The sequence below is a fragment of the Cricetulus griseus genome, chromosome 4 (genome assembly GCF_003668045.3).
Source record: "Cricetulus griseus strain 17A/GY chromosome 4, alternate assembly CriGri-PICRH-1.0, whole genome shotgun sequence".
In the NCBI taxonomy this organism is placed as follows: domain Eukaryota; kingdom Metazoa; phylum Chordata; class Mammalia; order Rodentia; family Cricetidae; genus Cricetulus; species Cricetulus griseus.
Window position 1 is genome coordinate 55387437 of NC_048597.1, and position 15002 is coordinate 55402438.

A 15002-nucleotide genomic window follows, 5' to 3' on the forward strand; every position below is an offset into this window, starting at 1 on the left:
CAAAGACAGGTAGGGCCAGATGAGGTAAAGCTTGACCACACTGCTTACTGACTGTCTGCTTCCCAGACTCCTTGAGGACATAGAGTAACATTAGTCACCGGCTTTCTCCTTATGTATCTGAGTCAGCTTTGCTACCTTACGATTCAGGTTCCACTAGCAAAATGGCCACTACCCGGCTGCAGACACCATCTGAAGTGGGGTCACCTTGCCAGGAGCAGAGTGTAGCTTCTTCCAAGATTTTTACATAAAGGGGTTTCTTGATTATCAGAACAAAAGTCAAGCTCTTTTGAGAAAATAACAAACCAGAAAGAATCCTCCCCACACACACACACCTTAGGAAAAAGATAAAAATCCTAAGAGAAATGATTGCGTGTCTTCAGGATCCCAGGTTTCTCATCTTAGCCGGTTCCTGGTGTAGTTACTGTTGCTGGTTTGTGGTGGAGAGATATAACTCCAGCCCTCACAACTGTCTCTTCTCTTCCATTCCAAAGCCCTTCTAGCCCTGGACTCTCAGATCCTGGCCAGCCCACCATGCTGAAAAGGGAGAGGCTGACTGTGTTGTGCCCCTGGCCATGCGTCAGGTCGAGCGCTCTGCTCCCCTCTTGGACATTTCTCTCTTGGGAGGATATGTGGAAGAGCCTGGAAAGGGGTGTGCGAGATAGTTAGGGCGGTTAGAGGACAAAAGTGGTGGAATAAGTAGAGACTCTGCTGTCTTCTTTTGTTTGCTTTGTTGTAATGAATCAATTGTTTGCTTAGATTCTTGGTAAGAAGTTTGGAACACTAATTTGTCAGGGCAAATTCCATTTGTCAGCGAGAAAATGGATTACATGTAGCCCAGGAGCTGAGGAATAGCTTTGATCTTTGGCAAAACTTGCCAAGCAGAACATCAATCTTGTGCTGTTCTGTAACCTCATATTTCTCTTTCTGTGGTGAAGATCTCATCGTCCGAGTGTCTGGGCTGCCATGGCTGCATCTTGAAGCGTCGTCTGTGTATTTGGGACTTTTCACACTGCTGATACCAATTCTTATGGAGGCGGCAATGACAAGTTTCTGATGTGTTCTATACAGAGGAACTCAGTTGAGGGGGATGGTCCAGTTACATGTAGCAAGCCTCTGCTGCAGCATAAGGAAATCCACCCTCCTGTTCCTGTGGTGCTCCTTAAGGATGGTGCCAGAGTGCCCATGGTGCTCCTGTCTCACACACTGGTCAAGGGCTTCTGCTATGGCTCAGCAGCTTCCTTCAGTGGGATATCTAGGCATCCTGCAAAACTTTACTACATAGCCACCAGCTTTCTTGTCAGAACTAAACAGTTTTGTGACAGTAACCAGAATCTTCTTTTCGTTTTCCACATTTCAGTCCTGGACTTAGCAGCTGAGTACTTCCTCTTGTGCTGGAACTTTCTGGAACACACAGCAGGGGGATAGTATCTGCCAGTTCCCCTAACCAGGACACTGCTTCCCTGTCTGGAGCCTTTTCACCTTAGGGTCACCCTTTTCAACTGTGGCTGTGGCTGTGGCACCAGCTTTCCTGGCTACAGCTTTCTTTTCCTTGGCATCCCACCTATCAGCTATTTCATTTGCCATCTTAAGGCGAAAGTTGTCTTTTTACTTGCAGCTCTCGTGATTTTCCTGCCTCGGTTATAGCATGGTCTTTTTTTTTTTTTTTTTTTTTTTTTTGGTTTTTTGAGACAGGGTTTCTCTGTGGCCTTGGAGGCTTCCTGAAACTAGCTCTTGTAGACCAGGCTGGCCTCAAACTCACAGAGATCCGCCTGCCTCTACCTCCCGAGTGCTGGGATTAAAGGCAACGCCACCAACGCCTGGCTGGACCTCATTTTCTTAAAAGAACATTTTCCTTATAGCATATTATTTAAATGTTACTTCACTTTCCTTAAGATTTCTCAGCAGGGTAGTGTGGTGCGCCACTTTAATCCCAGCACTTGGGAGGCAGAGGCAGGCAGATCCCTATGAGTTTGAGGCCAGCCTGGTCTACAGAGTGAGTTCCAGGACAGGCTCCAAAGCTACAGAGAAACCCTGTCTCAAACAAAAATAAATAAATAAATAAATAAATAAATAAATAAATAAATAAAAAGATTTCTCAGGATTTTATGATAAATTTTAGTTTCAAATTTCAGACTTCTCAGGTATTTGCTGTACTCGTCACTTCTGGTTCCCTGTCTTACCCAGTAGCCCTTCCCTGCCTTCCCATGCAACTCTACCTTCATCTTCTCTATGGCAAGGTCCCTCTGTTGTAGCATACTTCTCGATTTGACATTCAATTACACGATGCCCCGAGCCGTCCACTATTTTATATGAAAATCTCGTCCCCTCTGGAGATTTCAGATAGGGGCAAACGAATATCTTTTTTTAAATTATTTCTCCATTTGTTTACCCCCCAAGTCCAACCCACAGCTCTCTACAAAGGATTGTAGATGAGGGAAATGCTGAGCAGATTCTTGCAACAAATGAAGTTAAGCCAACACACGTCAGACCTTTGTCTGCTTAGCCCTGCCATAGGCTAAGGCATTAACCCCTTTATCTCCCCCGAACAGAAACAAAAATAAACTCTCATAGTAAAACAGATAGAAGTCTGCTAGTTAGGTTCATCAGATCCTAGCCTGTGCCAGCTTATATGATGTTAAGTGTCTACCCTCCGGTACAGAGATGGGCAGGAAATAGCAACAGAGGATCCAAGGTAAATGCAGTTGTCACTGTCGGTGGTGTGAATTTGGACCAGCTCTAAAAGCTGAATCTCAAGTGTTTGCATCTGGCTCACAGAGACTTGTCATCTGGCCCCGAATACTTCTTAAGGATGTTTCAAAACTCGCATGCGTCTTGAGTGTGACCATAACATGCTCTCTCAGTCACTAAATCACTGTGTTAATATAAGAGAACCTCACATCAATAGCAGTGGCTAACATTTCTGACTTAACTAGTTGTCTGAACCTTTTCTGGAGACATGAGCAAATGCCTTCTCACCCAGATAAGGCACCAGAAAGACAGACTCAAGAAACAGTTCCACTCAATAGAAACACTGAGATATTACTTACAGGAGCATGGGAAACTTCCAAGCCACTACACCAGTGAAGGACATATCACTGACCCCAGCAACTAGTAACTGCTAATATATCTTTTGGAATTGGCATGGCCTTGTGAGTCCATCCACCTAATAACCTGTGACTGTCTAAAATCCTTGGGAAGGGTAGGGTCTTAGGAGTCCTACCAATCCTCTATGATGGGAGGTCAATAGGCCCAATCTTGCACAGTTTTCCTTTAGGTGATCATAACGCTGACAGTCCAAGACAGCCACATCATGCCTGGAAAACAGTGCTCCATAGCAAAGGTTCTTACAGTGGCCCCAGTAAGCACCTACTATGTTCCAGGCATGTTCTAGGCAGTAGGCATTATTGGCCATTAATGTTCAAAGTAACTTTATGAAGCAGGTGCTATTATGATTCCTATTTTGTGGGTGGAGAAACTGACGGAGCATGGGGGAGATTTAAATAATTTGCTCTAGGCCACCCAAAAGGTGAGTGACAAAACTGCCATGCAAACCCATTTATTAGCTGAGAGGTGCCTAGGGCTGTCATGCAGAGCAGAGGGGGGTCTTTGTGCAAAGGGGCCTTCGAATAATGTGATCTACTAATGTTAGGCCATCTCTTGGGACAGCAAACGAAAGAGAAGGTGAAGCTTCTGATCCAGCTAGCGGACAGCTTTGTGGAAAAGGGCCACATCCATGCCACAGAGATAAGGAAATGGGTGACCACGGTGGACAAGCACTATCGAGATTTCTCCCTGAGGATGGGAAAGTACCGCTACACCCTGGAGAAAGCCCTGGGAGTCAACACAGAGGTGCGTATCGGGTGCTGTCCACTGGAGCTCCTCCCTTGCCCTCACTCATCACCATTGAGGGGGCATGTTTCCCAGGCAATCCTTTGGAGCTGTGGACCCTATGGACCTCGTGCATTTTTAATAGGTTTTGGGGGACCTTACTAATCCATTCATCTCTAGCTGCCCCCCCACACACACATACCCATCCATACCCATGATTAATGTTCTGTGTACTGCAGAATTGACTAGCCACGAGCCAGACCTATGAATACAAAGCAGAGTATTTTTCCTGTGTAGTTAACTGTTGGCTCTGAGGACTAGACCCTTTATTTTGGTCTCATCAGTACTATCATCTAACCAATTATGTTAATGAGCCAAAGATTAGAGCCCCCAGCATGTATATGAATGATTCTCAGGAATAAGGGGCACAGTTTGTGTGAAGGCTGTTTGACACTTCAACTGAAAGAAGGTACAAAGTGCCAGGAAGCAAAGGAAGACTGACTTTTAATCTCTTTTTTATAATAGAGGTCAGTAACCTATGAATTAAAAGCTAAATCCAGCCTGGCATTTAATCCTAGGGGTTCTAATTCATATATCTTTAAACACCCCCAATCTCCGAGGCAGAGCAGCCTTGGGTAAAGTGGTCAAACCACTAAAATTTGAGGCTCGTATTGTCTCCCCCAGGCAATGAGGGTTTGTTTTTTTGTTTTTGTTTTTGTGGGTTCCATCATACATACTCCCGATGGAACAAGCAGGGATGAGCAATTACAGGGTTCAGTCACTGATTGGGTATTCTGTTCCTGTTTCCACAGGAAACTGTTTGTTTAAATAAAAAACAGTTTTATTTTCTCTTGACAAATGAGAGGTTTTCAGTGTTTTCCTGTATTTCTGTTTCACATTTATTTTATTGATGAAGAACCGATTCTGGCCTAATGTATGTTTAGATTTAATCAAGACCAGAGGCCTGGAAAACAAATACACAATGCCTGTAGCTACAGATAGCAGCACTAAATATTTGGCCAGAACATCCTATACCTTTTTTTACTTGAATAGAAGAATTACCCTATGAAGAAGGCTTGTGAGTGGAACCTTGTGGGATCCCCCATCTTGTCATCTTCCATGAAGCTGTTTTCACTACTTCCCCCAATTCATTTGAGAGGCTTTCCCAAGGCTTCCCCAAGGTGACCTCTGTGACACTTCTCATGCAGGATAACAAGGACCTAGAACTGGATATCATTCCTGCAAGCCTTTCGGACCGTGAGGTTAAGCTCCGCGATGCTAACCATGAGGTCAATGAAGAGAAACGGAAGTCAGCTCGAAAGAAGGAGTATGTAGGGGAGGACCGGGAGAAGGGCAGGGGTGGAGGGGGTGCTCCCAGTGCAGCTAGCAGGCACCTCCTTAATTTTCTCTGCTACCCATCCCTTGTGGCAGCTTAATGTGTCATCTTGTCTACCTGCAGATGTTGGGATGGACACTTACTAGAGATCGCTCAGCCTTTCCATTCTCTACTATATCCAAGGGCTTCCCAGGGAGCACCTACCGCTTAGACCATCAAATTTTACTTCGCAGTGTCAGAACTCAACAGTAACCAAACCACTTCACACAAATTCCTAATGGTTTCATACTCCCTTCTGAATAATGGTCAGACTCCACAACATACCACCATCTGGCCCCACCTAAGTCGGTTTTATTTCAGAGTGCTTCTCAGTTCAGTGACACACTCTAGAGAGAACACTGTCATTCACATCCTCATCATCAAGAATGCTAAATACAGTTGTCCATGCAATGCTCCCAGCCTGGAACCTCCTCTTTTGTTTTGTTTTGTTTTGTTTTTTCTTTCCTCTCTTTGTGTGTGTGTGTGTGTGTGTGTGTGTGTGTGTGTGTGTGTGTGGTTTTATTTGCGCCCCCCTTCAACTCTATTGATTCTTTAAAATTCATTTCATACCATATGCTTCCATGAACCCTTCCTTACCTACATCCTCGGCTGTCCTTGTCCCATTCCTTTCTGGACATCCGTACTTCTTTTACTTATTCTGTGGCCGTGTCTAACTAGATTAGAAGCTCTTTGGTGATAGGGAGTATTTTATCCTCTCTTATATGAACCAATGGTTCCCATAGTAACTAGAATACCCCAGCTGACTAAGAGAAGTTTGTGGAATATTGTTGGATATGGAAACCTTGGTTGAGGGATAAGAAGGTATCCAAAATTACATAACAAATAAACCCCATAGCTGAATACAGTGGCACATAGCTCTCATGCCAGCACTCATGAGCTTAAGACAGGAAGACTGGCAGTTCCAGGGACAGCCTCATTATGTAATGAGACCCTATCTAAGAAAAAGAAATTAAGAAAGGCGGGAGGGATGGAGGGAGTGAAGGAAGGAATGAAGGAAAGAAGGAAGGAAGGAAGGAAGGAAGGAAGGAAGGAAGGAAGGAAACAATTGATAGCTTCAGTTTTCAACTTGAGTTTTAGAGATGTGTTTGGGCCAGAAGAAAGTAAGGTGCTGTGAAAGGGATTTCAACTTTTCTCCTCCCCCACCCCTGCATCTGGTTTATATTTGGATTTCAATCTGCCTGATGAATAATATTTTAAATGGAAAGAAATGTGTGCCTTGAAATAAGCCCTGAGAGTGATTCATAGAGGTCAGAGGCAAAGTTGAGACCTAAGTTTCCTCCTATGTCACAGCTGGCCCATGTGGATAAGAGGCAGGTGAGATAGAGGATACTATCAAACATTATGGAAGAATCTGAAGTTGCCTGAGACTTCCATATATTGAATCCTATTTTCCTCAGAATAAGAATGGCTAGGGCCAGAATTCATTTAGAGAGTTGGGACCAATTTATCATTAGATTCCTGCTCCATTCTCCAAGTTCACCCAGCCCTTTCTATTCACGAGGATTCCTGCATCCTTCCATTTAACTAGCCCTGGATTAGAAATATTCAGGAAAAATATGCCTGTACTGAACATGCACAGATTCTTTTCCTGTCATTATTTCCTAAACAGTATAATGTAGCAATTGTTTGTGTGGCACTTCCACTGTCTTGGGTATTATAAGTAATCTAGAAGTTATTTCAAGTGTATGGGGGATGTAAGTTATAAACAGATGCTATGCCATTTTATAGAAGCAACCTGAACAATTGCAGATTCGAGCACCCACAGGGATCCTAGACTACATTCTCAGTGAATCTTGCCCTCAGCTGGGCAGAGCACATTGCTCTTGGGTTCGGTTGGTTAGGAGGAGATTATTGACCCATATTTCACATTCAAGAAGCAGAAGGCCTTGAACATGGGAAGAATGAGCTCTGTCAACTTACAACACCTTGTCCTTGACCTTCTTTAATCTGAAGTTACAAAAATCACACATGCAGAGATCATGGGAGGAGCTTTGTGGAGAATATTTTATTATAGTCTGAGTAATGCTAGAAAGAAATCAGGGGTATCTGGTATTAAGTAGTTAATTGTATTCAAATGAATAAGAGGGTAACAGCTTCCCTAGGACTGAGGAAACAAGAGCTGGTCTATGAAGTCAGAGTGTCTTTCAAGTGACACTTGGTTTGTAGAGCTGCATAACAAAGTATCACAACTTGAGTGACTTTACCAACAGAAACATAACTTGTCCTGGAAGCCAGAAAGCTAAAACCAAGGAGTGCAGGGTTCAATTCTCTCTGAGGGTAAAGGGGAAAATACTTGCTCCAGGACTCTCCCCTCATTTGTTCTGGAATGTTCACATTCATGTGACATCATTCCTGAATATTTATGCCCATGTGCAAATCTCCCCTTCTGTAAGGACACTGGCCATTTTGGATTGAGACCCGCCCTACTCTGTGCAGTAATATTTATTTCCAAAGAAAGTCAAGAGCTGAGGAATGGGAAGGTGGGATTTGAATATACTGATTCTGAGGGACACAGTTTAAGCCATAACAGAGAAGCCAAAGAGAAGATTGTATTTGGCTGGCCCTCCTGGATTCTTTCTGGGACAAGGGAGAGAATGGAGGTGTGCATTGTAAGGAAGGTTAACATAGAGGAAGCAGGTAGGAAAGAAGGAACAAGAAGAAATGAAAGCCAATGCAAAGACCAAAGATGTCTTTCCAATGCCAGCTGTTCACCTTCAGATCTTCCCTGGTTTCATAGCAACCTACAGAGCCAGCCTCTGAGTATTTCCCAGGATCCTATGCACCAGGCAGTTTTCTCATACCATCTTACTCAATCCTTGCAGCAATCCTGGGTGATCAACTATGTTATAGATAAGAAGTCCTGAGGTCTGTCTTCCAGTGACTGACAGATTTGTAATTCAGTTCCTGTTTGCCTAACTCCAGTATTGACACACTTTCCACTCTACCAACAGAGGAAGAATAAGAAGAGAGTGGCTAATTGACTTCCACAAAAGTGAAGTCTTTAAATCAATCCTTTAATAGAAATCCACTATTAGAGTGATAAATTGCTTTAGGGAAAAGCCCACCAAGATGAAGATGCCTGTAAAGATGCTCCCTACACAGGATTTCTGGTCATGTTTTTAAAAGGACACACCTTGGGGATATAGTCTCTCAAATTTTTCATGTGATAGAACACTTGGAAACAGGAGTTCTTGGCATGAACTATATGAAAAACTGATACTGGCAATGTAAGATAATGTGTAAATATATAGTTTGTGCTAAAGTAGGTTATTGTACACCAGCTAACAAGCACTATTTCTAAAAAAAAAATTATGGAGAGAAAGGGTAAAATAGATGCACAATAATGAAGCCATACCTCATACATGCTCAAGTCCATTATGTCATTGAAGGGTCCAAGGAGGGAGTCCTTTCCTTAAAGACACAGAGCACAGCCAGGTTATGATGGTACATGCCTTTAGTCCCAGCACTTGGGAGGCAGAGGCAGGTAGATCTCTTGAGTTCAAGGCCAGTCTGGTTTAGAGAGTGAGTTTCAAGATAGCCAGGACTACACAGAGAAACCCTGTTGCAGGGTAAAGGGGAGTATAAACTTCTGTTCCCAGGAGCCTGGAGAGCATCAATCACCCAACGTTATGAACTGCTATTGAGCATGCCAATTTTGTGTGCATAGATTTGTGATGCAAATGAATCTCATTGGAGATGCTGCCCAAATACTGAATAAGGCCAACCATGATCAGAGATCAGCAAACTATGGCCCACAGGTCAAACTTGACTCACCCTCTGTTTTATATAGTCCACAATCCAAAAATGATTCTTACATACTAATTGGTTGATGAAATCAAACAGACTTCATGAGGGGACATGTAAGACTTCTAGTGGCCTGGTTTCATTGGAACACATCTGTACTTTGTGGTGCGTGTTACAGCGGCTGTGGTGGGTGGTTATGCCAGAGACTGAACAGCCCATAAATATAACCTGGTTCTTTACACAAAACTCTTGTAAAGCCCTGAGCTCAGTGATATGTTGGACATCTCTGCCTGACTTGGAACTTGTTTAATTTGAGTACTGAACTATTTCAGCATTAGTCTATAAACTAATGAGTGGACAACATCCTGGGAGCTGTAAGAGAGATGTAGAAAACTGAGGTTCAGACTGGTTAGCTGTTGAGCTCCAGTGTAAGCAGCCCCATATCCTGTACACACATGCCTGTGCACATATACAGTTGACAGCACATGCTATCAGCACTGTGGAAATGAGTGGAAAAGCTCAAGAGAGTGGAACCAGCTGAGCACAGACATGGAGAAGGGATCGAGAGCAAGTGACCAGGGAGAGAGTGACTCAGGAGAGGGAAGAGCTTTATTGGTAAAGTGGGAAATGGGACATTCAGGTGTCACAGTGCCGAGGCAAGGAAGTAGAGTTGTAAAGAAGGAAACGTATGCAACTGAAAGCCCATTTGTTTCCTCCTAGATTCATTATGGCTGAGCTGCTCCAAACAGAGAAGGCTTATGTGAGGGACCTACACGAGTGCTTGGAGGTAAGTCTTTCAGTGATCAGTCTCCGGCTCCAGTACAGAAGTGGCATGCTGGCCCTGGTCAAGCCCTTGAGAGCAGCCCAGTGCTCTTGCCGTTCTGCTGGAAAGTAAAAAGGCAGCTGGGGAGAGCTTCGGGAGTCAAGTGCAAGTGCCCAGGAGTGTAAAGTGCTTTTGCAAAGAAGTTCTACACTTCTCTCCAGCTGGAGCTAGACCCAGACCAAAAAGGGGGGTGGAGGTGGGTAGGCCGGGCACTTCATTTCAGAATACAAACCATGTCACAGATTTAATAAATAACAAGACTGGTGCCTGGCTGCACTGAGGTTCGGAGTGATGAAGTGGCTGGGTTTTCTCTCTTTCTGTTCCACCTGTTAAACACTTCACCTTTTGAACTCCATATGCAATCACAGTTCTACTCTTGCGTGCCATGGTTGAGAGGCCTCTTTTGTCTAGGTTTCTTGTGGCATGCTTGCCAGTGATGAATCAGTTACTGTCTTACAGACCTATCTGTGGGAAATGACCAGTGGTGTGGAGGAGATACCCCCTGGGATCCTCAATAAAGAGCACATCATCTTTGGCAACATCCAGGAGATCTACGACTTCCATAACAAGTATGTTGGTGGGGGGTTCAATTGAGCACACTGAGGGTATAAATGCCAGGCATCGGGCTGCCCATCAAGTGGATCAAAGCCACTGGTAAGCCTTCTGTTTTACCTGACACAGTCTTCCTTATTTGGTCAGATCTTGTAGTTAGTTTCTTGTTTACTCTGTCTCCACAATTGTACAAAATTCTTAATGGAGCGAGAAGTGATTGTTTTACAGTTCCCTTTTCCATTTCTCATGAGGAGCAGACAGCATCCTCATCTGTTCAGTTAACATGGTTACCAGAGCAACAAGGAAGCAAGAGTAGTTTTAACCCCATGAAGGCTATGGGAAATCCTGACTTCCCATTCACTTGGGACTAACCATCCTCTCTTTGTGGTCTCTTGGTTTCAAATTCTATTCACCTTTTGTCTCTAGCTATTTCCTCCATTCCTGACTATCCCATCATCCTTACCATATATATATATATATATATATATATATATATATATATATATATATGGTTTGGTACATTATATTCCTTGATAACTTATAGAAGACATCATCAACCACCACTCTGTTTTCGTTGAAGTAGAATCACAAAAAACCAAAACTTCACAGCCCATTTTTCAGCTCCAAGCTTGATATAAGGATCCTTTCTGTTGCATGCTAAAAATATTTGCTGTTAATAGATGGTCAGCAAGAAAACTAGTATGACTAACTGGTAAAAATAACTCAGTTTTTAAAATTCAAGTGGGGAGAATCTTGATGTTACAAGGGGGAAATGTGACACTAAGTCCTTGAGCAGGAGTCTGCAGCAGAGAAAGCTGAGTGAGGCTAGTTCTGGGACTTGATAAGCTGAGACAGAAACCCTGGAAAAAGCAAAGCCAACTTCATAAGTCCCAAAGAAACCATGTGCACAGGTGGAGAACCATCCTGAGGCAGGACTGGATGACTCTGTCCAGGGTGCTGTCTACAATGGTGGAAAGTCTATAGTGCACTGTCCAACACAGTAACCAGGGTATATGTGCAGCCACTGAACTGCTAAGGACCTCCATTTGTATTGTTCTTAATTTTAATACATTTAAATAGTCTTGAGTGAAAATTGGCTGCCATATTGGACAATCCTACTCTGGAAAATAAAACTGGCCCTATGCTAAGAATGACCTCCAGGCAAGCAAGAGTTGGTGTGAAAGAATCTTGGATTCTGAAAAGGATGGAGAAAACCTGCTGAGAAAACCTGACTCATCCCTGTCAAGGTATCAGCTTAGTGCCCACCACATGCTAACCCGTCAGGGAACTCGGGAGGAGGAGCATGTGTTCTGACTTTTTAGAGTACTGATAAAAAATTCCCACTCTTTTTTTTTCATCATAAACATCCTTATTTGGTTTTCCTGGCAGTCTCCAAACACAGTATTTTGTCTTCATGACAGTCATTAGTTAAGACTCTGAATAAATCTCTCATCTGATCCCAGCTCAATATCACCCTATCTCCTCCAGGATATCTGAGTAGACACCAGACTGGCAAACAGTAAATCACATCACTTTATTTGTTTGACTATGGTCTTTGAATGTCATTAACAAATCTCGCAACTACACCAGATAAATATGGACACTTTGACACCACAGCGTGCACTGCCTGTGAACTCTGCTTTTGTGAAATCAAGGGGAAAGGAGATTCACTTTAAAACTGAACAGTTAATAACAAAACATCTAACTCAGCTTCCCTTCTTATTCCAATTTCAGGGTGTCACCAATGGTTTTATAATTCTCTAAATAGCTATAATCCTACCTATAACTTACAAAATGTAGTTCTATCAAATTCTTTTTAAATTCGAATTAAACCATGGGAATCTGCACTCTGTGAATGGAGGGACACTTCCCAACAGCACTGCCAAGCACGTCACCTGTTCAGAGTGCTGTAAAGAACCAGATGAATGTGAAAAGCAGCCCCTGGACAACTAGACAATGCCACAAAGATAAACTGCTTTCTTTCCATAGCAGCAGCTCTTTCTCCTCCCGCCAGGCTCTTCGCCTCATGGTTCTATAGTTTCCCAGACTATAGTAAATCAGAATGGGTAAATATTGTAAAATCAGGCACCTGAACAAATGAATAGTTGGGTGAGCAGCATCTTTGTAAAGCCTGAAAGAAAGAAGACAAATATGGCAGAAAAGGAAAGGAAAAGATAATAAAACAAAAGTGTAAGCAGAGGATAGTGGCGCATGCCTGTGATCCCAGCACTCAGGAGATTGAAGCAGGGGGATCTAGGGCTCAAGGCCAGCCTAGGACATCATCGTGGTCAAGGACATCCCAGTGTTTATGCAACACATCCTGTATCCTACTATCTGGTCAGCAAAGCCACTGTATTGCAGTGTGGCATAATAATTGATACAAGTAATAAAGCTGTATTACTTTATATCTGCATTTAAATCAAGGGACTCTGTAATGGATTTAGAAGGCTACTGACTAAAAGAAATTAATGTTTTAAATTATCAACAATTCAAAGGAACATCCAAGGATATCAAACTGTGGGCTGGGGTTCACTATACTGTGTTCTTTCCACTTAAGCCACACAGGTTTGGATTAGTGGAGAAAATATAATAATACTATAATATCTAATAAATAAGGTTAAAATGGTAATTGGACAGACTTAGAAAACACAAGGACTATAAACTAAGGAGAACTGTGCCATTTTCTGTATATCCAATACCTGGTACTATGAACCTGGTACCAAATAAACTTACAGTAAATTTTGCAGGATGGATGGATGGATGGATGGATGGATGGATGGATGGATGGGCTAAAAGTTGCAAACTTATACCTAATGTCATTCAAGTCATAATTGACTGGTTGCTTGTGAGCATCTCAGGACAGAGAAAAGCTACTGTATCTGACTTTCCCTCAGCATTACTACCAGAACCTCCTAGACCAACAAAATAATGGGATTTCTGAGTGAAAGATTTCCTGGGGGCTTCTTTGCAGAGAGGACATGCAGTTTCCATAGCACCTGTTTACTTACTCTTTAGGGATACTGTGCTTCTCTGAAACCATCAGTTATAACCCCTATGTGTTGGGGGCTCTGTTTACTCCATTTGTTTATGTTTTCAACATAGCAATTCAGTGTTGTCTATCAGAGAAATTAATTCCCCTTTCTGGCTGGTCCGTAGCCCAGGTCATCCACCTGCAGTCCAGAGAGTGAGGCAGGTAGGGTAGAAGGGAGGACCGTGGGAGACTAATCCAGAGTAAGGGATTGACAGTGGTCAGCCCCTTAGTGACAGAATTAGCTGCGACACTGGGAAATTGATACCTAGATCAAAGGTTATATGGTGACTACAAAAATGTTTCAGCCAGTTTCTACTGATTCATCTAAACGGTGTCTCTGAAAAATGGCTACCAAGATGAGCTGTACGTGTGTTCTAGCTAGTAGGATCTGTCTCAAGAACCTTTGTGTTTGTGGATGTTAGGTAGAGAAATTTTACTTTCTCTGTTTCTCTAAATGACAAAAGCAGTAGTTTCACCCCAATTAGAAGGTAAAGTGGGCAAGAGCCTTGCCCTCTACTCTCCCCACTGTACTTTAGTCCCTTCTTATACAGCTAAATAAAAGATCATGACTGTGCTGTCTTCACAGGACTTAACGCCTATTTTCATTGCATTTTGCTAAGCCTTCCTGGAACACTTAGACAAAAGAGTGCATCCTATAAATAGATCCTCCAAAGAGTAAAGTTTTGCCTAATCTAAAATTTGCAATTAAAAAAAATAATTGTTTTTCTTTTCTTTGTTAGATATTCAGCTTCGATAATGACAGCTTTTTGTTAAAATACGCCTCCTTCAGCTAAATTCCAGCTCTGTTTCTTCCTTTTCAGTGACTTGGAAATTTAGTCATATTCATATGAGCTTGAAAATAACATTTTTATGCAGTCTGGACTGTGAGGGCCCAGAGAGTCCTCACAACTATTAGATTTTGCTCCCATCACTTATAGTAAAAAGACTGACACTAGAGAGGTAACTGCATTGCCAGAGTCACACACACACACACACACACACACACACACACACACACACACACTCACTCACTCCCCTCAAGATCAGACCTGGATCCCATGGAGTTAATGATCTCTTCAATCTTCTCTCTCCTTCCCCCACTCCTTAGACATTATCCTGCTGGCCATCAAATCCAGCCAGTTTAATTCACAGTTAACCATTTAAGGAACATCTCCACCTATTTATTCTACAACTGTGTCAGTTGGGTCCCATACCTCTACAGCAATAACCTGGAAAAGAAATCTGTTTTCAGAAAGGCAAAGTTGGGGTCCAATAACCAAGGCCAGTAGTTCCCCCACTCCCCCCCACACACCCCTGCCATGTTCTGCTCTCCTTCTCTGTAGGCTGTGGATTTGTCCAGGCCAAGAACAGTCAGAGTACACAGCAGGGGTGATGCCAGGAGAGCTGCTAAGTGCTGATTGCTGTTTTTAAAAGACAAGATCTCATTATGTACCCTTTATGGAAACTCACCATAAAACCAGGCCAGCCTCGAACTCACAGCAGTACCCCTGCCTCTGCCTCCTGAGGGCTGTGGGCTGCCACACCTGACCAAGACCATATTTTGATCATCTTCCTAGAGTTTCTTCTTTGGGTTAGACCATTTCCGGGCAGGAAAAGAAACTGTATCC

At 43.0% G+C, this 15002-nt stretch overlaps 1 protein-coding gene across 4 annotated transcripts in view; it reads left to right on the forward strand.

Annotated features, from left to right (window-relative positions):
- Nucleotides 1-15002, forward strand: part of LOC100757073 (kalirin) — a 528077-nt gene that overhangs the window by 300554 nt on the left and 212521 nt on the right. For all 4 annotated transcript variants that reach the window (XM_035444595.1, XM_035444596.1, XM_035444597.1 and 1 more), the window contains exons 22-25: nucleotides 3667-3849; nucleotides 5037-5155; nucleotides 9689-9755; nucleotides 10251-10360. In XM_035444595.1, the coding sequence (XP_035300486.1) occupies nucleotides 3667-3849; nucleotides 5037-5155; nucleotides 9689-9755; nucleotides 10251-10360 (479 nt within the window). The remainder of the gene's footprint in view (nucleotides 1-3666; nucleotides 3850-5036; nucleotides 5156-9688; nucleotides 9756-10250; nucleotides 10361-15002) is intronic.